At 44.7% G+C, this 24921-nt stretch overlaps 1 protein-coding gene across 4 annotated transcripts in view; it reads right to left on the reverse strand.

Annotated features, from left to right (window-relative positions):
• PBX1 (PBX homeobox 1) overlaps window positions 1–24714 on the reverse strand; it is a 277953-nt gene extending 253239 nt beyond the window's left edge. Inside the window, exons 1-3 of one of the 4 annotated variants that reach the window (XM_004751432.3) lie at window positions 24314–24714; window positions 23823–24113; window positions 20498–20571 (exon numbers count right to left, since the gene is read on the reverse strand). In XM_004751432.3, coding sequence (XP_004751489.1) covers window positions 20498–20571; window positions 23823–24013 — 265 coding nt within the window. In that variant the 5' untranslated portion in view covers window positions 24014–24113; window positions 24314–24714. Of the gene's footprint in view, window positions 1–20497; window positions 20572–23822 lie in introns of all 4 variants that reach the window. The other 3 variants (XM_004751431.3, XM_013055543.2, XM_004751433.3) reach the window with 3 other exon arrangements.
• Window positions 24715–24921: the final 207 nt, after the last annotated feature.

Here is a 24921-nt window from a genome sequence, read left to right on the forward strand (position 1 = left end):
TGACCACCTCTATTTAGGATTCTTCGAACATGTGAGAAAATGCTCTCATTAGCAAGGGTGCAAGTGTAGCACGTCTTCTCCGTGGACGTGAGAGCCGTAAAACCGGATTCCCTGGTTACTTTCTCTTTTACTTAGTACCCCGGGAAGGTACCATTTGTTGACTATTTAGCTGAAGGAATAAATGTGTGTCTATAAGCACTACTTACTCAAGGAATGTTAAAGGAAATGTGTGAGGCTACACGTTGAAATTTATTTTGTTTCTTAATCGCCCAAAGGAAAGGTTCCTTACTCAAGAGAAACAGTACCCATGAGCATTGAGTGTGAGGAACAGTTTACAGACCAAAACGCAAAATTTTCTCAGTGCCCGACAGAGGGTGAGTCTTGGCAACTAGAAAGGTCACAGACCAGAAGTCTTAAGCACATGTGGCTCTACTGAGAAAGTGGAACAGCCCCAGGAAAGAACCAAAGCAACTGGTGCTAGGGCCCTCCAAGCCAAGCCAAAGGAAATCTCCAGAACATTCTCAGTGCACCACAGTCCCTCCCATCTCTTATCCGGGTTTCACTTCCTAAGACTTCAGTGACCCCGAGGGTCTGGAAACAGACGAACCTCCTTCTAAGGTACAGTCAGAAGGTGTCCATAGTGGCCTGACCCTACGCCCTGATGCCTACATCACTCCTCTGGCTTCATCTCATCACGTAGGCCTTTTATCAACTCGCAAGAAGACGGAGTCCAGTCTACTAAGGTACTCTGAGACAGAGATCACATTCACACCATTTTTATTACAGTGTATCATTATAATTTTTCTTTTTATCATTAGTTACTATTGTTAATCCTTCACTGTGGTTAATTTATAGACTGCGCCGTATCATAGGTTTGCACGTACAGGGAAAAGCATGAGTTTTTATAGGGTTCTGTACGACCCAGGTTTCAGGCATCCACTGGGGCTCTCAGAGTGTAGCCCCTGTGGATAAGGGAAGACTGTGTTGGTCCTCAAGGACCTACTACCCTCCTCGAAGCCCACAGTGAGAGTCCTTGTCTGAGACCACCCCCCCTATCAAACCTCCCCAGGAACAGGCTAAATAGCAAAGTCACTAAAGCAAACGTGAGACCCAACATGAAGTCCTGTTCTTCAGGAACGTCTGAACTGCACTGGGACTGGGGGAAGGAGCTCCCCAGGGAGTGACCCTGAGAAGTGACAGCCCAGTTTGAGATATCACAGACTCTGACTAGGAATTTTCACCGAGGGAGGAGGCGACCAGTGGGAGGAAGATGGGGGCAATTCTCCCTCTACTCCTCCCCAAGGACAGGTTTAAATTACGAGTGCTTAACTGGGAGGAGGGGGTGGTGAGTGTGCCCAGAAGGCCTCCTATTCAATTACTTCCCCTGCCTCAGGGTTTACAACCTCTTTCACCTAAAAAAAAAACAAAAAAAAAAACAAAAAAACCACCAACAACCCACTTCCAACTTCTTGAGTTTATTTGTACTTACCATCACTACTATTATTATTATTATTATATTATTATTTTCTTAATTGAGGAATCCTTTACCAACGTTTCCATCGACATGATAGGAGGAAACCTGGGGGAAAAGTCAGCAGGAGCAAACAGGTAACTTGACTTCTGGGAGAGGGCAGAGAGAAAAGAGGAGGCTTTGCACATGGGAAAAGACAGGAGGATGTGACGATGAACATGAAAGAAGGTGCTGGAATCTGAGCCACTGACTAAGAAGAGGCGGCCCCTCCCACCTCCGCCTCTCCCACTGGAAGGTTGTGTCTAGCCAGCTTCCTCCATCTGATTATCACTTGTCTTAACACCGTTCTCATGTGTCTGGTCTTACACACTCTCCCCCACCCCACATCCACCCCACGATACCCCGCGTATCCCTCACAATTCCAAGTCCAATACCACAATTCAGAAAGCTCAGACACAGAGGAGCCATCCAAGAACTCTCCCCATTCAGGAACAAGCTGATTCCAACCAGAAACCTCTCTGTCTCAGAGCACAGGGTTTAGAACACTTCACTGGAATGAGCTAGTAGAAAAGAGCTGTGACACATCCCAGAAGCACACACATCATCTTCACAAACAAGTACGCTCGCCACCGAGAGCAGGAATTTTACAAATAATTCTTTAAGATGCTGAAAAATATAAGGAAATCCAATTTAGATTCAGATGAATTATCTATCACTCCTTTTTTCCTTCAACTAATGATTACTGAACATCATATGTACCTATGCACCATGTTAGGTGTGCAAGAAGCTTGGCTCACTAGGAATTTACCAATCTTAGAGAAAACTGGAATCATCGTTTCTCTGGAAACATCTGAGAGCATACTATGGGCTAAGCACTGGGCTATGTTTAGGTCACCTTCAAGGTCCTGATCAATGCTTCTCTGAAGCCCTCTCTTCCTTTTCTCCCACGGGTAAGCACCTTGAGGGCAAGGCCCTGTCTCCCATCTCTCATTACAGGTGTCCTCCACTTTACAAAAGTCTGCACTGAGCCATTTCCCCCTTTTTTTTTTTTTAAGGTTTTATTTATTTCATTGAGAGAAAGAGAAAGCACAGGGTGGGGAGGGAGAAGCAGACGCCTTGCTGAGCAGGGAGCCCCATGGGGAGCTCCATCTCAGGACCCTGACATCATGACAGAGCCAAAGGCAGATGCTTAACTAACGGAGATCCAGGGGCGTCCAAGCCCAGAGCCACTTCACTTTTATGAAAGACCTATACCAGTACCTGTTTTTGCAAACTGGAAAGAATCCAAAAAGAACTTTTGTTTTCACAAAAAAAAAAAAAAAAAAGGTGGCGGCGGGGCAAAAGGTGAAAATATCCTTCAACTTTAGATCTGCAGTGAGAGTCAGAGGCAGCATGTCCCCAGGGAAGCGAGGGGGGAGCTGCCCAGCTCCTTCCTGGGACCCATACTCAGCCCCTCAGCCACAGGTTGCCAGAACTCTGACCTGTGCCCCTGAGCACCTGAGCTTTCTCTCCAGGTGTCTGGTGCATCCCTTGGCAAGATGTGTCCAAGGTATCAGAGAAGGCGAAGGGAGTCTGGGAACACTCAAAAATGTTGCCCATATAAATTGATGGTAGCTGTTTCTTTGCTTTATGCCCTTTGGCTTACGTGTCACAGGACACTCTACTTTTAGATCAAGGGAAGCCGGTATGCCTAGCTTAGAAGTGCCTGGTGAATGTTTTTCAAAAGAAGGAAGGAAGAAAGGAAAAGAGGGAGGAAGGGAAGTAAGAGGATAAAAATTCTTGGGGCACCGGGGTGGGCAAGTTGGTTACACCTGAGGGTGTTACACCAGGGTGTGATCTCAGGGTCCTGGGATCAGGGTCCTGGGATCGAGCCCCAGCTGGGGTTCCGGGGTCTGCTTGGCACTCTCTCTCTCCTCTGCCCGCCCCCTTATCTCTCCCCCAGAACTAAAATAAATAAATGAATCTTAAAAAAACAAAACGAAGGTATAAATTCTCTCTGATTAGTGTAGTAATGAACATCTAATAATTGACAACACTGGTTAAAAGCCAGATGTGGCAGTTACTTGACCTTTTCACTCTCTCTTTCACAAGTATGCTCCCAGGATCCTTTGTTCCTCCTAGTCTTCAGATGGTGTTTTCTCTGGAAGCCAGCCCCAGAAACAGAGCGGTGGCCCCGACTCCAGCCGCCCAGAGACAAAGGAACCACAGCGTCTCCCCACTGAGGCTGCCGGGTCCCATCAGGAAGAGGGGCCCCACTGCTTGCCCTACCCCTATAGGGGAGACCTGAGGTTCAGGGAGGTTGGGTTAGTTAGTCAAGAAATAGGACACTTTTTCCTAAAAGAGAATAGAAGTGAAAATGCAAATTTGCAAAACAATCACCTCTCTTCGGCACAAACTCAGAGGCCCTGATCATTCCTGTTATTTCCCCCTGAGGCTCCTGGCTTCAAGACCCCAACACAAATTCCAAAGGGCCAGCTGTACTGAGTGTATCTGAAGCAACTGGATACTCGATGCCACGAAACAGAAGATGTTCGTGCCTCTGTTACATAGCACTTATCCAGCCAAGCTGCAATGTACCTCTTAGGATATGAGCTGTTCCCAGACAACCATAAGTAGCCGCAAGGGCAGGGACTTTTGACTGACCCTTCTTTTTAGTAGCAAGTACTCAATAAATGCTAATAAATGGATTTATCTCCTTTGTGGAGAAACAGATAAAACAGCATTTCAATTCAATAAATACGAGCTGAGTATCTATATTGTGTTGCTGGTCATAGAAGTCCTGATCACTAATTTCCAGAAATTCATTAGTCTAATGAGAGAATCAGATCATAAGCCAATAATTATAATAAGCTCTAGGGAGTGCTGTAGGGACATTTTATGTAACAGGCTATGGTAAAATATGAAATATAATATTTTGCTGACCATGTTGTAGAGGACAACATCTATCACATCCCTTACCATCTTCTTAACACGAGTGATGGGAGAAATTCTGCATGAAGTTCAATTCTGATTTATTACAATTCTCAGCGTTTTGAAATCTGAAACTGATCCTGTTTCCCTTTTCTCTTCTGCTGCCAGGAAGCAGAGAGTTAAAGTTGTAACAAACTCTGTAAGATCTGGACTAAATAAGTTTCTCAATTAGTTTGATTCTAAGAGGCAGATGCTATTTCCTTACCAGCAAAAGGACTGGAACCACGTCTACGATGAGAAAGGATCCTGACGCATGCAATTTTACACACTAGCATTCCCTGGCACTTTATTTTTTCTACCACAATTTTCTCTTCTGTGTTCCTCACTTCTTTAGTACATCTCTACGTTTTGCTTCTCTCTTTTGGTAAACTGCTTGACTTCCCTCTTTGAGATGATAGGAGCAATAGATAAGTAAATTAAGATCCTTAACGGGTTCCATTGCAAAAACAGGAGAGAATTTCATCCCTGCGTACGTGATCATCCCCAAGAAATGGAAAAGTCATACAGCCATAAGGAAAATGACAGGGAAGAAATACAAGCAATGGGCTGGTGGGGGTTTGGAGGGGTAGGGGAGGAGTGACGGGGGTTGCTGCTTGTAGAGAGTGAGCTAGGGTGGTACAATTAAGTGGGTTTCTTTTCTTTTTGTAAGATTTTCTTTATTAAGGCATTCTTGGGGTTAAGTTGTTTTCAAAACAACACACTGAAACATGGGCTATGCTGAATTGTGTCTTTATTCCTTCCAACACCTGGGGCAACGTGAAGATAACAGGCCGTGAAAAGTGTCACTGTCATCAAGACTTCACCTCCACCCGGATTCTACCAGGGCCACTCCCCACCCCCCACCAGACATAGCGGTCCCCTCTGGAAAACTGAGAACCAACCACTTCTCAAAACAAAAGAGCTGCTCAAGGTGCCCCACTGATCGAGGGGCTTGGCGGCTGGAGAGAGGAGACGTCCAGGTCTCACCACAGCAGCTCCCAGCTGTACCCCTTTGAATGACCCAAGCACCCTGGGGCCTGGAGTGTGGCCACAACTGGAGGTATGACAGACAGAAGGACGTCCGACAGAAAGCCAGCAGGACCAAGAACAGTACGCAAGAACAAGACACTGTGCCCTGTTTTATGTTCCTGTCGAAACCCCAGGCTGCTGAGAAGGAACCAGAAAAGGTGATACCTAAGAGGGGCAGTCAAGCTTCTGACCACCCAGGAAAGTAAGTCATGCTCACTGCCTGGAAGAAATCAGGGAGATTCTAAAAAGTGAACAGGCAGAGAGGCCTACTAAAAATCAGGAAATAGGCCCAAGGAGGATTTTGGACTTATCTTCTTTTATGTATGTTTTACAGCTAACCACAGCCAAGACATAATTAAATTTATGTACCTGAGAAACAGGACCAGAGGTGGGTAGAGCCAAACCATTTGTTTTTTGGACAACGAAGTAGGATTCCACAGGATTTTTCCTGGAGGAATCACCATCTGAAGGGCTGTCACTCAATGGGAAAAAAATCCACATTTTTCATAGAAATTCCTAAGGAACACCAGTCCCACAACTCAGTCTCTCATTAGTTGTGTGACCTGAAGGAAGTTCAAGAAACTCTCTGTACCTGTTTCCTCATCTTAAAAATCTGGCTGATCACAGGAGCTCTGCCTGCAGTTGAGGGTTCTAAGCACGTGACTTCTCATTCCCTGCGGACAGACTTCCCTGCTCCTCAGGGAAGGCGGAAGCTTCGCTTCTGCAGACATTTCCTATTGTGCCTCAACCCTGAGACGACGCACCAGCCTTCTTCTCCGAGCCTGGCGCCCAGGGTCCTCTGCCCTTCCAATCACTCAGACACGCTGAACAGCAGTAAAAGGCAACAGTTTCACAGTCTACACTGCCTGCCTCCCTTCCTCGGCTAACAGCCAGGACCCGTAGACTGTGCTTCTGTGGGTTGGAAGAGCCAGAGAAGCCAGAGAAGCCTCCGGGGCTGGCCTGTCCCAGGAACTGGACTGGACAAGCTCCTAGACCAGTTTGATCCACAGAGACAAGCAACTCTTGCCTCACCAGCAGCGCGGCTGGGCAGGCCACAGTGAGAAAGCCTCCACGGGCGTCTCCAAAACCTTAAGGGGATAGGGCGTCTGATGGCACAAGGCCTCAAAGAGCATTAGGGTAACCCAGCGTCTTCTAGCAGCAGGGAGGGAGAAGAAGAGAGAAGGTAGCTGTGGAGGGGAGGGGGCGCATGTGAAAGATGAATCTAACCATGAAAATTTAATTTGTTAAAATAATGACTAGGGAATGACAGATAATGCACAAATTGTCTACATGCATTTATTGAATACATAATAAATGCGTGTATGAATATATATAACTATATATGTGCACCACGATAAAAATTAATTCCGGCTTCCAGAAGCATCACTGTTTGTCTCCCTGCTGGCAAGAACCCTGGAGCACAGAGGTAAATTTCACACTTCCGCTCGGCACTCCCTCCACACAGACCACGGAGCTTAAGCTACCCAGGTGAGCAAATGTCACAGAATGCCTGCTCGGCCGGTGGTAAATTCCAGCCATCCCAGGGAAATGCCAAGTGGTCTCAGGTCACAAGTTTGGCAAATAGCAATTTGGGGGTGTGGGGGAGGCCCCAGTCGGAGCAAGGAAGGGGACAAAAGAGAGAGCGAAGGGAAGAAGGCCAAGGAAATGAAATGGGTGGCAAGCTTTGGGAACAGCAAGGCAAAGACTCAGACATAGAACATTTCTCAGGCTGCCTACGTGCAACGCAGCATCCTCTGAATCCAAGAAAGCACCTAGAGCATTCATGAGCTTTCGTTCAAAATGACTGCAATGGCCACACTCATGGTCCCAAGGAACACATTCCGCCCTGGGCACACGGCTTTGGGAGCCAAGTCAGCTGCCCACATTACAAAGACCATGACCAAGACTCCTCATTGGATGGGGAGCTCGGCTCCTAGTGGGTGAAGGGCCAGGGCTTACACATTTGCATTCCTAGGTTTCACATAATGGCTTCATACAAGAAGTTCCATAAATGTTTGCCAAAGCAATCAATGGTCCAAAAGAGGGTACAAACTCTGCAAATTTCATCATGCCCTCCAGAAGGTCGAAACTGAACATGTCCAGCTGACACTTTAAGACCAAACCAAGTCAGGACAGGGATTCATTTTTAACTTTTTCACTGTTCAACCTGTGGGACCGAAGAGTCTTCCTCCAACATATCCAGAACTGAGTGTTCAAAAATATCTGGCCAAACGTACTGAAAAACAATTAAGCTTCCAGATCTTTTATGGAGGGCAAGAGGAGGAAGGCGAAATTGTAAGGAAGAAGATATATTCTAATGGGATCTTGACAAGACCACCAGTCTTTGCATACAAATGCCCATGGGGAGGCCACTAGGGAGATGCTGGTCTCTTTCGGCCTCAAGGAAGTGACTCCAGGCGCCAGGATACATCAGCCTGAATCCCCTATAAAGGGAGTACCATCAATGAGGTAGGAGGACCGTGGTGTCCAAACCTGGAGCAGAGGGAAGCCACTGTTTGCATTCTGCATTATCACCACTACCGGAATGAGCGGTAATTTAGATTTTAGCTACAACGTCCTCAACAGTCAGAAAGAACATGAGACCTTTCAACCTACATACCTACATAAAGCCCCTCCATCCTCCCCCCCCCCCTTACCGGGATGAGAACTTCATGCTGTGAAATTATGATGGGCCTGGGAGTTGGGGGATCAGAGACTGGGCTGGTGAAATGCACAGAATTAATTCACAGATTTTCCAAGCAATGAGGGAATTCAACCTTTCCGACTTCTAGCTCTCCTGCGTGCATTCAGTGGAAAGTTTCTGGAGGGTCTATTACAGGACCTGGGGGTTGCTTTGCCAGGCTGTAACAGAGCAATAATAGGAAAGCACGACAATCCATTTAAGAAAAATAATCACACATCAAGACAAGAATCCATTTAAGAATAATAATCACACATCAAGAACATCTTTCCTAGTGTAACTTTCTAAGAAGAAAAATAAAGTAATATGGCTTAGGCAGGGGCACGATGACAGCCCCTTCCTGCCTCGGCTCCAGTAGGCCGGGTGGGGGAGGGGGAGCAACTATGTGTGTTTGAGCAAATCAATTTTCTCTTTGCCCAAGACTTGCAAAATTCAGGCAGCTGGAGGCCCCTTCAAGCATTCCTAGGAGACAAGGCAAGCAGCCATATAAGAAACTAGGTACCTTTGAAGGCCCCAAACCTTCTTCAAGTGTTAAAGAAATCAGACCACGCTTAACAAAAACAAATGTCAGGGCTGTTTGAAGTACATCGAGGTGCTCTGGGTTAAAAATCTCCTTAGGGGAAGATGCCGCGCTCCCTGGAAGAGCCGAGAGACCAAGACGACAGGGAGGTCTCTGCAGCAACTTCAGATTCTGCGTTTGATTCATTTCAGTACCTTCGAGCAGCACTGGAATCCGCGGGAAACAACACAGGGCCGACTAAGAAAGAAGCCGCAAATGAACACGCGTGCGTGTCAGCGCGCGCGCACACACTCGGCCTCGTGCGTGTCACCTCTGCGGGCAAAGCCACCGCCACGGAGGAGGTCTGCTCGCGGGGCACCCGGCACCCCAGCAGTCGGAAACCGCCGCTCGGGCCGGGATTGGGGACAGGGGTCGCGTGTCCTTGAGCGCCCTCACTCCAGGGCCCCCAACGCCCAGACCGTATGCAGCCCGGCCCAGTCCACCGGGTGCCTAATAAAGGTCGTGGGGCTCCTGAGGGGCCGACCCTGGGTGGCGGAGGGGGGGGGGGGACCCTCTCCCCACCCCCCCCCCCCGCGACCCTCTCAGGGCAAGGGCAAAAAGGTCGACCGGGCTGGGGGACGAGGCCGGCGGCTAGGGGCCTGGGAAGAAGGGGCCGGCGAGGCACGCTCCCGCCCCACTCCCGGGGACCCCCTGCCCAAGCTCGCGTCCAAAGGGAGCCGCTCCCGGTTGCGCCCCGCGGGTGGCTCCCCGCCAGGCCTCTCGGCCCGCAGCCCCGCATTCCCCCAAGTTCTCTAAGTTTTCTGTCCTGACGCAGCCCCTTAAACTCCTTCCGGACGACTCCACCTTCCGTCCTCCACCTGGTGTGAGTGAGCGGCCCTCGGCTTCCCCCCAACCGCCCGCCGCTCACCTGGCCGCCCTTGACCCAGCGCCCTTGACCGCGACGTGGCGGTGCGTCAGCCCCGCACCCACCCGCACCCACCCAGGCTTCCTCAGGGCTGCGGGGTCACCGGGACCACCCCCCCCCCACCCGCAGGCTGCACACCGGGTCTGGGCCCATGGGCTTTGTTTTGAAGTGTTTACTGATCTAAGCAGGGGGCAAGGTCCCAGAGCCTCCGTGAGCAAATTCTGCAGGAAGGCATCACCGTGCAGGGCCTCCCGTCTGCAGAGGACCTTTCAGAATGGAGGCAGGTGGGGCTCCCCGTTAGGGTCCCAGAGTGGTTTTCTTTGTTAGGGACAAAAGAGAAATGCAAACTTTCAATTCCATTAACAATGGTAATTATAAGGAGGATTCTCCTGCAGGGACACAGTTGGTCTCAGATCCCCTACAGCGATCGGAAGAAAACGCCTGGCCGCCCTCTCTCCCTGGCCTACCAGCGCAGGCCACTAGGTAAACTTAATTCCTCGGACCCGCTGGCAGATTCAGCCCTGTCTCCAAGTGCGACATACCCAGATCGCGTTCCCCTCGCTCTGCGCGGCCCACATTTCCTGAAAACCAAACGTCTTCCTAAATAGCCTCGCTTTCCAAAAGCCCTCCTGACAGGTAGGTGGGAAACAGACGTTATTTCAGTATTCCAGCTGAGGCAAATGGTGAACAACTCACTCTCCACAACTCCAAGGTGAAAACCAGAGCCAAGTTTCCTAACTTCCTGGGTTGCGCCTATGAACTTGCAAAGGTAGACAGCGCTTCCAATCCTACAACCACAACTCTGTAGCTTCCAAGTGCAATTTCTAGGCTAGAGCCTGACTGCTACAAACAGAAAGGGTGCAAAAGAACCATTATTTGCAGTCATGGAGTCAACAAGGTGGATTGAACTGGGCCTGGCCTCCAACTGGCTTTATAAATGGGATGCTTAAATGCTTCAATTTAAAAAAAAAAAAAAAAATCGCTATTTTTTTTTCTCTCTCCCAGTTTGCCTTCTGCAATTCAACTTTATTGATGGAGGTGGCCTTAATACCACCGTAGCCACTTTGGCATGAGTGTCTAGAAAAGATACCAGGAGTCAGAGGACACATGAGAAATGCAATAACAATGAAAAAGAATTTTCTTTTCTACATGCTCCACCTGCCTTCCATCTTATGAACCTAAGCCTTGGCAGGGATCATGATGGGGCTCGTGATCTATGGGACGTGGGGTCAGGTTCATGACTTTCTAGAGTTGCCCATTCCATGGATGTGGAAACCTAAGATCAAGAGGTTAAATGACATTCTTAAAATAACATACTTTGGAGGCAGTCAGCAGTTGGCCTCAGAACTCCTGACTCAGGGTCCTGCAAACTTTTGTCACACCTCGGACTCCTCTGTACTGGTGCATTATATTCTAAGGGCAGAAAACAAGATGGCTGCTTCCACCCACTCATTTTATTTTAGGGAACATTTCAGATTTTGTTCAGGATATGGAAAGGAATAATAAAACAATGATCTATGGAAAGAAAAAAATAAAAAAAAATAGAAGGAGACAGTGGGGAACGACCTCATCCTAGCTCCCACCAGTGTGACATTCTCTGCCAGAAAGAGATGCCTTAGATACATGCCTTATTCTGGAACTTGACCTCCCATCGGGAATCAATTTCAATAACTACAGAAGTACCAAATCAGGTCTGAGTAGGCAACAACCATGTGTCCTCCTGAGTGCAAAAACCAGGCCAAAAAAGAAACAAAACCAAAGTTGATGCCAAAACAACCATTCCATGGCCAAGCTGACCGTCATGGAAGACACTAGGCCCATGTAACTATTAACTGCTTGAAGTACGGCAGGGCCGCTGAAGATGTGCTTTACGTGTAAAATACACAATGGGTTTCGAAGTCTTAGTACAAAATAAAAAGTAAAATAGTTAATTAATAATTTTTACGTTGATCACAAAATGTTGAGCTATTTTAGCTATTAGGATTAAAAGATACATTTCTTAAAATTAATTTTACCTATTTCTTTTTTACCTTTTTTTAATGAGCCACTAGAAAATTCAAAGCATTAAATTTAAAATTACATATAAAAAAATGTTTAATTACATGTATGTTTACTGAAGAGCACTGTTCTATGGGACGCCCTTCCTAAGCTCCAGGACGGAAGGAGGGGGAGGCAGGTATGTTGCCCAGGAGTTTTTTTCCTCTCGTACAGACAACCACTTAAAACGTTTAAATGCAGCTGGGTCGGGAAGCATTTTGGTGAGCCTTTAAAACCCCTGGACAGAGCTGGGAGAAAATCCAACCTGAAGAGACAGAGCCAAACTAGTGAGAAGGGTGGTCAACACTCTGCCGTGTGGTTTTGGAAAAAAAAACAAAAAACAAACAAAAAAAACAGTAGTTGGCATGTAGCGAGCGAACTCACTCAACAATATGCCTTACATTACTGTGTTGTTTAGTGCATGCCGACGACCCTATAGAATGATTATCTTTACAGTGAAGGTGAGGAAATTGAAGTTCTCTTAAATCAAATAACTTATTAATGTTACACACCAAGCTAGGAACAGAATCCAGGTTGGTTTGCCTCAAAGTCCATGCTTTCTCTATCATACTCAATTTCTATTCAGAAAATCACCCAGGGGTGCCAGGGTGGCTCAGTCGTTAAGCGTCTGCCTTTGGCTCAGGTCATGATCCCAGGGTCCTGGGATCAAGCCCTGAATCGGGCTCTCTGCTCAGCGGGAAGCCTGCTTCTCCCTCTCCCACTCCCCCTGCTTCTGTTCCCTCTCTCACTGTGTCTCTCTCTGTCAAATAAATAAAATCTTAAAAAAAAGAAAGAAAAAAAGAAAGAAGATCATCCAATCTTTTTTTTTGCTAACTCCTTCCTTTCCAGGAACGGGACACCTGAGATTCTGGTGGTAGAAATTCATTCTTTTGGTTTATATTTATTCCAAAAAAATTTAAAGTAGGTGTTGATCAAAGAAAACAAAAATCATAGTAGAACCCTAAACATGGAAAAGATCCCTGACTGCAGAAAAAGACTGAAAGAAATGGAAGGCTGGAAGTGCCAAAAACAAAACTTCCAGTCATTTACAATATGACTTCAGAGTCAGGGGAACAGTGTAGCAATTTTTCAAAACACCAAGCATAGAGTACCATGTGATTCCTATGTATATATGCCACTCCGACCTAGAGATCCAGAGAAATACAAGCAACTCCACACAAAACTCATATGCACGTGTTCAGGGCAGCAAAAATATACAAAACAAGCTAAATAATCCATCGACCGAAGAATGGATAAACAAAATGTGGTATATCCATACAATGGAATATTATTTGGCTGTGAAAAGGAATGAAGAATTGGGAGTGCCTGGGTATCTCAGTTGGTTAAAGCGGCTGCCTTCAGCTCAGGTCATGATCCCAGGGCCCAGGGATTGAGTCCTGCTCAGCAGGGAGCCTGCTTTTCCTTCTCCCTCTGCCCCTCCCCACCACATACAGTCTCTCATTCTCAAATAAATAAATAAAATATTTTTAAAAAGGCAATAAAGTATTAATGGTATGCTATAATATAAATAAACCTGAAAATATTATGCTGAATGAAAGAAGCTAGTAACAAACCACATGTTATAGGATTCCATTCCTGTGAAATGTCCAGAAAAGACAAATCCATAGAGACCAGCAATTTTACAGCAATTACTAGGGGTTAGGCAGAGGGAGGAGTAGGGACTGGCTGGTAATAGATACAGAGTTTTTTGGGAAGTAATTTTAAAAAATCTAAATTTAGGTTCTGAGGGCTCTACAATTTTGTCAATCTACTACACCATCAAACTGTACAGTTTAAATTAGTCAATTTCATGGCATATGAAATATGTTTCAAGAAAATTATCAGGGGCCCCAGCTGGCTCAGTCAGTAGAGCACACAACTCTCTATCTTGGGGTTGTGAGTCTGAGCACCATGTAGGGCACAGATTTTACTTATTAAAAAAAAAAGAAAAGAAAAAGAAATGGGGCACCTGAGTGGTTCAGTCAGTTAAGCATCTGCCTTTGGCTCAGGTCATAATCGCAGGGTCCTGGGATCGAGCCCCGCATCACCTCGGGCTCCTTGCTTAGTGGGGAGCCTGCTTCTCTTCTCCCTCTCCCACTGCCCCTTCTCCTGCTTGTGCGCTTGCTCTCTCTCAAATAAATAAAATCTTTTAAAAAAATGTTAAAAAAGAATAAACCTTCTATGTATCAAGGCTGACATTATGACAAAGATAAAATTTTTCCTAAATAAGAAATATAGTAGGAAGTCAGGAAGAGGTGGGGTTGCCCTAAACTCACTTTGTGTTCCTCTTCCTACTTGGAAACTTTATAAACTAAATGGATGGGTCTATGTGTTTTCAGAGGGAAAATATTTTTAACTATAATTACATAATATCTCTAGTTGCTGATGCTAAGAGAACACCGTCCCTAAAACATGCAACTTCTGCTTTTCAGGTAGTTGTTGTCCAGTTTGTGGATAATTAAAACCCTTTGCCTTTGTTCTTACCCACTTCTTTTTGTCCCCCCCCACCCCCCCCTTTTTTTTTTTCCAACCTAGCCCCAGCCTTTTTGGCCAGATACAGCTAATTCTCACTTTAAGAGAACAGCAAGAGAAACAAAAGAAAGCAAATCTTAAATGCAGCAATTTCTGTCTCTTTTCAGCATAGAATCACAGAGTCTTGGAATTGGCTTGGTCTTTGGGGACCATCTGGTGCGAGCCTCTCGTTTTCATGTAAGAAAACAGGGCCAGAAATAATAAAAGCTAACAGTCATTGACTGCCGATGCCAGGCACCGTAATTTCCATGTATTACCTCATTTAATCCTCCTGACGCCCCTCTAGGATAGGTATCATTGTTATCACCTTTTTACAGAAGAAGAAAATGAAACACACAGAGAGGTGTAGTACCTTGAATAAGGTCACAGAGCTCAAAGGTAGGAAATGTGGGATACAAAACCAGGCGGCGAGGCTTCAGAGACCAACTCCTTAACCGCTACTATTAGTTTCTCCTAAAACTATTTAAGCAATCTGCCTACCACCTCACAACCCCTTAGTGGTAGGTCCCGAACTAGCAGAGGTACAAGGCGCCCACACCAGTACCTGCTTAATGACAACAGTGTCGGCGCAAGATATAGTGGAATCCATGAGCTAAACCCAAAAGGGGGATTTTTTTTTTTCCCCATTGCAATCTTGATTTCCACCAATAATTGAGAGATTGAAACACAGCTGTCACTGGTAAGAAGACCTTCCGGGAAGTCACTACTGACCTTATTCTGCCATAAAGGGAGATAGGTTTTATAAACTTATGACAGTCTATACCTGCACTTTTTTTTTTTCTGGAAATCACTCTGCCAAGTTCTGAGAAGTGACATTTCTAAAATGCAGATGGAGCAAAAGATTCAACCAGAGAATTCTCCCATGAGAACCCACCACCCTCACCCGCAACAGGATTCCAGCCTAGTGACATTGTTTCCTTGCCCTGAAAGAGTTAACACAATGACATCCTATGGAATGGAACAGGATATGAGCCCTGACATAATTTATTACAGAAAACACAGCATCTTTTATTTGGATAGACAAGGGAGCTCAAAGCACTTTGCAAACAACTCATTAATCCTCCCCGTACTTTATTTATCAACTACTGCATTCCTTAAGCCTCAGCACAGCAGCTCTAGGTAAGGGGCAGAGCTGGAGCCTGAACTGTCCTATTCCTCTCACAAACAGCAGCACAGCAGGACTGGGTACACTTGGGGTCATCTGAAAATGAATCAGAGCTGTCTTCGGGACCTGGACCTTGGACACTGCCTCAGTCATGTGGCTTTGGGGGTGAATTTATTTTTTACAGAAAAAGGGAAAGGAATGAAGTATATTTAGATTCACCTCACCACGTTCAAAACATAACAGCAGCCATCGAAAAGAGGTTTAAAACCAAAATTAAGACTAAGTTTTCCTAAGGCATGAATGTAAATTATGTCTCCAAAGAAGCTGGGGTTAGGCTTTCAATTAAAATGAAAATGCTTTCCTCTTTAAATATGTGCCGTATTTAAGTTTGGGTTTGTTTGCTTGTTTTGGGGCATTTCTATAATTTTGCCAACCAAACAACCCAAAGGTCGCGGATGTCGGTGAGAGCGCAGGGGCAAAGGCACGGGGCAAGCAGAGCACCAGCACTGAGCTGAATACACAGGCTGGCCTGGCCCAGCTGGGAACCCACAGCCTCACTCCCCCAGCTCCCAACATCCCCTGTCCCCGGGGCCCAGGGCTCTCTGTTCGTCCCTCTCCTAAACCCTCTCCCAATTCCCTCCCCAAATCTCCCAGGCACCCTGATTGTTAGAAGAAGTGACACCAAACTTCCAACACTCTCGTTTTGATAGGTTACGACCCCCGTGTGCTTTGCACCCTCCTGCCCGCCTCTTGAACGCCAGGATTTGTCTAATCCAGTCCCAAAAATGGATCACACAAAAGCGACTGGAGAGAAGGGATACTTCTCATCAGTCCTCTTGTGGCGTGTCTATAGCTTTCATTCAGATCCTGATAAAGCATATACGGTCCAATCCCATGGCTTCTACCCAGCTCACTTCTGTGCCTGAATGGTAGTGTCCTAGTAATGCTGGGTCGTAACTTCCCTTCCCTTGCTATACACACACACACACACACACACACACACACACACACACACACACACATTAACTTCCCTTCCCTTGCTACACACACACACACACACACACACACGCACGCACACACAAACGAAAGAGAGGGAAAAAAAGACCTAACACTTGAACTCACTAGTCAGCAGGAAAAAGTTTTTGCATTTGCCCGCTGAGGATGAACTTCTGTCAAGTCTCTCCTGCCACTTCGACCCCAAAAGGAATCTGAGCAGAGGCAGCCCTAAACTGTCTAAAGTTATTTCACTCCCGCTCGGCTCAAGGCCTCATCCCATCAGAATTATTCCCCTGCCGTATACAGCCATGCCCCCCCTCTCCTATTAATACAAACACACACACACACACACACACATATTATTCTCTAATGTTGTAAAGAAGAGAGGAGTACCAGTCCCCATAATATAATTGCTGTATTACAAAGAAGTGGCAGGCAAGAATAATAAGATAAGGCGTCAAAAGTGAAATACAGTAGTAGACTTAAAAAAAAAAAAAAAGCCACAGTTCTATGATGGGGGTGTTAATTGAACACAGAGAAAAAAGAAAGGAGAGAGAACAAAAGAGTGTTAAGGAAGTAAAAAAAAAAATAATAATTTTTTAACCTCCGTCAGTGATTTGATTTAACTTCAGTGCAGATAATTCGCAGAGGAAAATCGGCTGAAAATGCCATAGATAGCTATTATGTTCTAAAATTAAAAACTATTCACAACAATTACAGCTATTCATTGCTATCTATAAATATTCTCCTTAGGAAATGGCACCCAATATTTCTTGTGTGTTTTCTTCATTTTTAAACCTGCATGATTTTTGACACAAAAGTCGAAAAAAGAGAAAAAAGAAAGACTGGAAAATACAAGCAAGGGCTTTTTTAAGAAATGCAGCGCGTTTGCCTTTTCTTTCCCCTCCTCTCTTCCATCCCACCAAGCCCACTGCCACCACATACACACTATGTAAAACTCAGCCAGTTGCTAATTTGTCAGAAGATAAGGAATGGCTCCTTAAAAAATAAAATAAAATAAAATAAAATATTGAGGGGTCCAACACTCTCCATGGACTCCCTCTGTTCCTAGAAGGAGAGAGCAGATAAAAGCCCCTTCTGAAACACACACTGTTGTGGGTCTGGACAAGGTTTTCCTGGCTGTTGTTTGAGATCTGATGCAGGAGCACTTTGCAAACAATCTTTTTTTCCCTAGCATTTATTTTAAAAAAGCAAAAGGGTATCAAAATCAAAACTCATCCACACTCTGAAGCAAGAAGACACATGGTGTTGGTTTGTTTTTTTTTTTTTTAATATCCTCACAGTAATTTCTGACTTAAATACCCATCAATCAACTGTAATTTAGACGCTGCTGCCTACTTTGGGTGTTGTGCGCATGTGTTTCTTTCAAGTTCCAAAAGGTTGGTAAGACTGTTTTTGCTAGTGTTCCTACTTCTTTCGGAGTTTTCCAACCGAAACCAGTAACAAAAGCTTTAAAAAAGAATAAAAGCAGCAAATGAAGGCCATTGCCACACTGCACTCAGAGTCCCGTCTTCCTGACATCAAGACCTAGGCGAGCCAGACGTGTCAACTTGGCATGAGAATACACACCAGCGAACAAGCCCACTGGACTTCAAGTAACTCGTTCAAGGCAAGAGGGCTTGGAAGAACAATAGAAAAGTCCCATAACAATAAAGGGATGCCTAGAAACTGACCATCCAACAGATCTGATTCCCAGCTCTGTCCCAAGAGGGGTTTAAAAAAAAAAAAAAAAAAAAAAGGCTCCTACAACTTATCGACCGCAAGGAAGATATGCTGGCACAGGGACCAGGAGTTGGGCAAACCCCAAGACCGAAGTAATAATCATGCTTTAGAATCATGTTTTTAGAATCAAAGGCTTCTCCTCCACACACCCGCCGTCCGTCCTCTACCTTTAACAGAGAACACTCAACATTCCAGGAGACGTTTCTTCCTTCCCCTCACTACTAACATACAAGTGGGGAAAAAAAAAAAAAAAAAAAAAAAACAAGGAGGAAGGCTGTTTTTTACTTTTCTTTCTTTTTTTTTTATAAACTTTCACCCATGGGTGCCCTCTCAACCCACAAGCCGATGTGTGCCTATGTGTGCTTGTGTGCCCGTGCACAGATTTCCCTTTAACACGGGGCAGGAACCCTTGCCGTTTGCAATTTCCAGGACTTGATCAACTATGTTTTAAATGTATGATTCTAAAGACAACACACTGAACCTTAACTTAGATTTTTTTTTTAAGTCTCCAGACATTAATTCATGAAGTGCCAGAAAATTTTTAAAAAGCAAAATACACAAGCCGATGATAAATTATACTTACAAGTGTGATTTTTTACCAATACCACTGCTTCCTATCACTGCAGTGTAGCCAATATGAAGAAAGAACAAACTCTTTAACACCAGAACCGGATCTCTATTCACACCCACCCACTTTGATCTACTGCCTTAGTAGGTTTTAATTAGAAGACCAGAATTAAACACTTTGGCCACAATATATACCCAAGTGCCCTGATGGGCGTCCTTTCAATAAAAATTTGATTAAAGTGTCTTCAAAAAAAGAGTCATCTCAGCCTGGACTATCAAATAGGGCTTTACGTCTTGATTTCTAGATTTCACGACTCAAAGACAGGCAGGAGAACAGGCTCGATTAGAGAGAAATTTCAACAAACCACATATCCCAAGTAAATAAGCATCAAAAGAGAAAATGAGAAGGAAGAAAAAAAGGAGAGAAGAAACAAACAGACATGCACTTAGGCATCCTGCCCTGGCTAATAGAAAACAAACAAACTAAAAAGTGTGACAAACTGGAAAAGCTCTTTGATATTTGCATGCACCGTTCATCCATCTCTTAAAAGTATTTCACAGCTAAAATAATGTAATTAACAGCTTTGCAGTAAGGTTAGGCTCTGGCAAGGCAACCTGGAAGTCTTGAAGGTCTGAACATCACTGCTTAGGTGCTTTGTCTAGAATGTTATGCACAACACAAATAACATTCCACAAAGGAGCTGCTGACTAATTTCACATAGATTTCAAGACCCAAGTAATTACGCGTTCATCAGCGGCCACATCTTGAAACTATTTATTTTTTAAAAGACAAACAGAGAGCTTTCGAAAAGAGAGCCACCCTGTGCGCCCTCCCCCCCCCCACCTTTTTTTATGTGTAACTATCAATGTATATCAACCGGGCATGCAATCATATTTATTGTCACTTTCATTCATGTCATGCCCTTGCTTATATGGTTTAGATATGAATTATTGACTGTTACACTCCTTGTTGTAAAAAATAAATAAATAAATAGGATGGCAGGTACTTTGCACTGCTCTGAAGCGAGCGAGCAAGTCAGAGGCCGGCAGAAGCTCCCGCTTTATATAACCACCCCTCGTTCCTCATCTTTATGCCCTAGTTTCAGATTGCCTTCTCAACTCTCTCTTTTTACAAGGGAGAGATGCACCCACTTTGGAAAAGAGAGGCTTAACCCAGACAAACACGAGGATGGGGCTAAATGTCCTTTGCAGAGCATCTGTTGTTTAAGAACACCTTTGATTGATGATTGCTATTTTTTAATTGTTGCTTTAAAATTTAAATGCCCTCCTGGGACGTGTTATAAGTGTGCGAGTCCATGATACGAGGTCTAGGAAGTGGAAAAAACGACAGAATGAGGGATCTCATAGCATGATATTCCCCTCAACCCAATGCTTCTCCCTGCTATAAAATCACAGGGCACTCAGACGCGGGGTAACCCGCCGTTGTATGGCGCTTTCCACAAAGGTATTTGACAACACTGCTGAGAACCTTTAGCCTGCTGCTTGATACAATCACAAGAAAAAAAGGAAAGGAAACTTTAAACAGTTCAGCCCCCATGTCCAACTCCAAAAAAAGGAGGGTTTTCAATATGGGCCAAAAATATTTTCCTCCAGGAAACAGACTTTTACTTTCATATTTTTCCCCCAAAGGCACACGTCATTCCATAAATTTCCCTTCAGAACCTCTCTTTGAGCCCCAATTTCAAAGAGGCTGGTAACAGAGTCAAGGAAAATAAACCAGTCATGCTTGATAATAACTGTCAAAGAAACTTGGTGCTTTTTCCAGGAAGCAGAGCTACTAAGATTTCCTATTGGAATCTGCGATCAATCCTGACAGCACTTTTATGCTGAAATTTTAATATTTAAATAATGGCTTTGTCATTGCTGGTGAAGTGAATCAATTGGCCAAAGAAAATGCTTAAATGTTGGAATCTCAGTCCTACCTGTTTTTTCTTTGATTTCACACAACACATTAAACAAGGCAGGCTTCATTCTGTGGCAGTTTAAAGCATGTTTTCTGCAAGAAAGAAACAACAATGTAATAGGACTTTCAAGATCAAACTGCAGATAATGCACAGGGGGAAAAATCTGAGCATTTAGCCAAAATCATATCCCAAGCATAACTCTGTGGCATGCTTCAATTGTTTTATGACTTAATATACAGAGTCCCGCCATAGAAAAAGAAATAATGTTAATTAGCAGGGAGAGAGTAGGGATTTAACTACAGAACAGAACTAACCTAAATTATGCCCATTTAGGCGGAGTTAGTTTGTTGTGTTTTTTTTTTTTTAAGTAGTTCAATTAAAGTGGAATTCTTAAACCAATAATCCTATCAAGGGCAATGAATACAGCAAAGCCAAAAGCATGGATAACAGTTTTCTATAATCTATGCAGCCACCCCGGCCCAGGAGCTGTCTGCCTCCCGGTCTGTGTGTGTGTTTTCAAATTTAATTCATCCATGTGTTCGAATTCATTCTGCAGATGCCCCTGTATTCTCATAAACACAAGATGCTTGAAAGGTCTTCTGAGTAGAACTGTCAATTTATAAAATTTCAGTCCCCAAGTTAAAGAGTATGGAAATGCATTGCCAGGGGGCAAACATACCCATATGGGGAATAAATTCATTTCTCTGTGTTCACATTACGCCTCTTGTGCGCACACTGCTTATTTGCAGGTGTTGAAATTCAATTATTTACAATTAGGACCTTGCACCCATTGGGGAAAAAATAAATACAATTCTGCCGTTTAGATTAGTGATTTACCTGGTTCTTGTGGGTGTTTGTATTCAGAAGGCACTTGAAGAAGCAAACAATACCTTTCCCTTGATTTTACTATGGAAGCATTTAGCAGAAAGATATTGTTTTGGAAACAAAATCCTGATCATATCAGCTATCAGGGAAGGGAATTCTGTTTACAAACTAAAATTAATGTGTAAAGACAAATGGAAACCCCTGGCACGCCAGACACATGCAATTCTTTTTTAATTCTTGTGAAAGTTTAAAAAAAAATAAATAAAATAAAGACACATCCCCATGAAGAAGAGTAACAAGAAGTCAGTTCAATATACTACTGTACAGCAGGGGAATAAACTCAAAAATTCAAGAGTATCAAAATAAACACATGCATTATGTCTAAAACAGGAAGGGTTTACTTTGTAAATAATAAATGTACATGAGAAAGGTATGGCTAAAGAAAGGAAAAAGATTCAGTTGCTAAGTAGAGTTACATTGTTTAACCAAAAAGAGAGCTTACTGGTGATTGAGTTCCCCTGTGGGGTGAGAAAAAAGGTGGAAAATACTTCACTGTATCTAAGACCCCTTTTGGGGCCTTTTAGAATAGTTTCATTAATTGTATTCTTACATACAGGCCCAAATGGAAAAACAAACAAAAGCAACAACAACAAAAAAGCCCCGCACGGCTTCCCAGAAATACTGCATTTCCACAGCACAGCAATGGGGTTATGGAAGGAGAACAGATTTCCCTCTCCCCAAATTGTGTCTGATCTCTCTCAGCATCTAGGCCACTGTAAGGGGGGACCCACCAGGCCACGGCTGCCCTCAGTTGTACAAAAAGGAATACGACTCAACATGAGAAAAGTGGTGAGTCTCCAGCCTTCCCGGCCCCTTCTAGTTCACAAACTTGTTATTAAACCAGTTTACTGGTTATGTCTGAGTTTATTTTTCTGGAACAATGCAATGGAGAAATCTGTTCCAATTCAGAAAGAGATAGCCAGTGGGAAATCTTCTACTTTACGATAATTATTAGTTTCTCTTCAGATACTACAATTCAAAATGAGCTCCGATTCATTTCTGAAAACTTTCCCCCATTTAAGAAAATCAAGAATAGTCCCAGCCTTCGAACATTTCTAAGTTTTCAAGCCCACGGGAACCTCAATACTTCTGAGTTTACATGTTTCATGTGCCTGCTGCCAAAATAAGGATGTAATTCATAACATCCATGCTTTGAACTGCTTCTCATTTTCTCAACTCAAATTCCTTATTTCCATAAGACAAAAATACATAGAACGATGTCCATTATAACTAAGTCATCTGGGGTATAGGAATTGTGTACATATTAAAAAAAAAAAAAAAAACTACTTCTGAGATTTAACAAAGCGGGGTAATTAAGTGTAAAGATATATGTGGCCATTAGATTTTTTAAATTCTTCCTTTTGACATCAGCCTTGGGCAAGCTGTTAGTGGGTTCCCACTAACTCTACATTTTATTCTGAAAGAGAATTTACTGTAAAATCCTAGAGTAGAGAACTGTGTACTGGGAAGTGGATTTAAGTTGAGAAGCTCACAGCTTCTTTATTATGGTTCCTTAATAAAGATCTTCCTACCCTATAGTACTTAAATACATGAAATTCCCACATGCCTTCATTTCTATTTATTTGCATTCTAACTGGTCCTGAAAGAAGCATGGGGGAAAAAAGCATGCTTGATTTTTGTGTCCCCCCCCCACCCCTTTTTAAAGGACCATAGATTCTGTGCCACGGAAGGCTGGTAAACTGACTCAAATTAGGAGACAATAAAGTTAAACTAAATATCTGAGTCGCCCAAAACTAAGAAATACGCCTCAAAACAGAATTATGTATTCCTTCTTTCCATTAGCTTCTTTTGAAACAGAATCAAATGAATGCAAAATATCTTTTGGATAGCTGACAAGTACTGACAAAGAATTAATCTGCTTTTTTTTTTTTTTAGGGGGGCAGGAAGGGGAACAGATAAAAATTAATTTTGGAGGGGTACCTTGAGGAAGAAAAGCAAACTCTCCGGAATAGGTGAGCAGTCAGTAAATTTGCAAATGAAAGTGTTATTGGGACATTTTATTTTGTAATGTTACGGAGTCCCTCAATAAGAAGACATGGAATGCTGTTCAAAACTTGACAATTCTGCTCTCTCTGATACTTTTTTAAAGCAGTAAAAAGTGCCGAGGGCCGCTTTTGGTTCGGTTGGCAGTATTTTCGGCGTGCCTGAGTGTGTGTGTGGACATATATGAATATCTCTATATTCACACACACACACATTGCACACACACACACACATTGCACACACACACAGCCACATCTCGGCATGGGCGATTACACTTTCGATAACAACGCTCCTTCCAATTTTACTCCTCCGCCATGTAGTTGCTCGTCAAAATGGAAAAAGAAATAACATTTAAAAAGAAAGCGCTGTGCTGATTCGGTTCCCATTGTTTCCCCCTGCGAGAGGGAGAAAAACAAAAAACCCCAAGAAAGGAAAAGAAAAGCCTCCATCTCACCTGGCCTGCGCCTCATCCAAACTCTGGTCTGTGATGGTCATAATTTGCTGTAAAATGTCTCCAATGTCCTGCTTCCTCCCGCCCTCCCCCTCGGTCCCTCCGGCCCCGTCCTGCAAGTGCTGGGACAGGCCGGGGTGTCCGGCCATCCCGACCCCAGCATGGGAATGCATCAGCCTGGGCTGCTCGTCCATCTCCAAAGGCAACGGCAGCCCCCGGCTCTTCCTCTTCTGCTCCTCGGCTCGGCTCCTGGGCAGCACCAAGGCTTTTTATCCTTCAAGCTGGCTTCAGATCCTTTTCAGGATAAACAGGGAAGGGGGAAAAAAAGAAGACCAAAAGAAAAAAAAAAAAAATCCCTTTGCCTCTTTTAGAGGCTGGTGGGAGGATGGGGAGTGGGGAGGGGGAGGGGGGCGTGAAGGGGTTGCGGGGTGAGGGTGGGGATAAGGGCTGGTGGGGAAGGGTGTTGACTCCAAAAAGCAAGAAAAATAAACCACCTTCCCACTTGACGAAAAGAAATCAGAGCTGGCTTTTGGTTTTTCAGTCCGGTCTCCTTTGGAAGGCAGAAATGGGCTCCCGGCGCTTAAATCTGTGGCTTAATCCTTTTGCAAATATGCATTGATCGGGAGAAAGGAGAGGAAGGCAGGGGGATTGCAATGCAAACTTTCCCCCCCACCCCCCGCTGCCCCCCACCCCCACTCCGGGCCAGAGTGATCTCAAAGGGGGTGGGCTGTTGCAAAAGCCAGATCTCCCCCGGCCGCGGCGGCAGGCAGAGCACAGGCTCTCTCCTCCTCCGTGTCTCTGCAAACTCCGGCAGCCCCGTCAGCCTCCTGCTTTTGTTTAGCTCAGGCTCAGGACTCCAGAAACACATACAGAAAAACCACAGCCTGCGAGAAGGAGGAGGAGGAGGAGGAGGAGGAGGAGGAGGAGGAGGAGGAGGAGGAGGAGGAGAAGGAGGAGGAGGACGAGAAGGAGGAGAGGGGAGGGGGCGGGGAAGCCGGGGGGGGGGCGGGGGAGAGAAGGAGGGAGGAGGGAGTGCGGGCCCCGCCCCCCTGTCCTGATTGGCTGTCGGAGGGAAGACGGGCCCTCCTCCCCCTGCTGGCCT

The sequence above is a fragment of the Mustela putorius genome, unplaced genomic scaffold, assembly GCF_011764305.1.
Source record: "Mustela putorius furo isolate JIRA1106 unplaced genomic scaffold, ASM1176430v1.1 tig00000508_pilon_pilon_pilon, whole genome shotgun sequence".
NCBI classification, from domain to species: domain Eukaryota; kingdom Metazoa; phylum Chordata; class Mammalia; order Carnivora; family Mustelidae; genus Mustela; species Mustela putorius.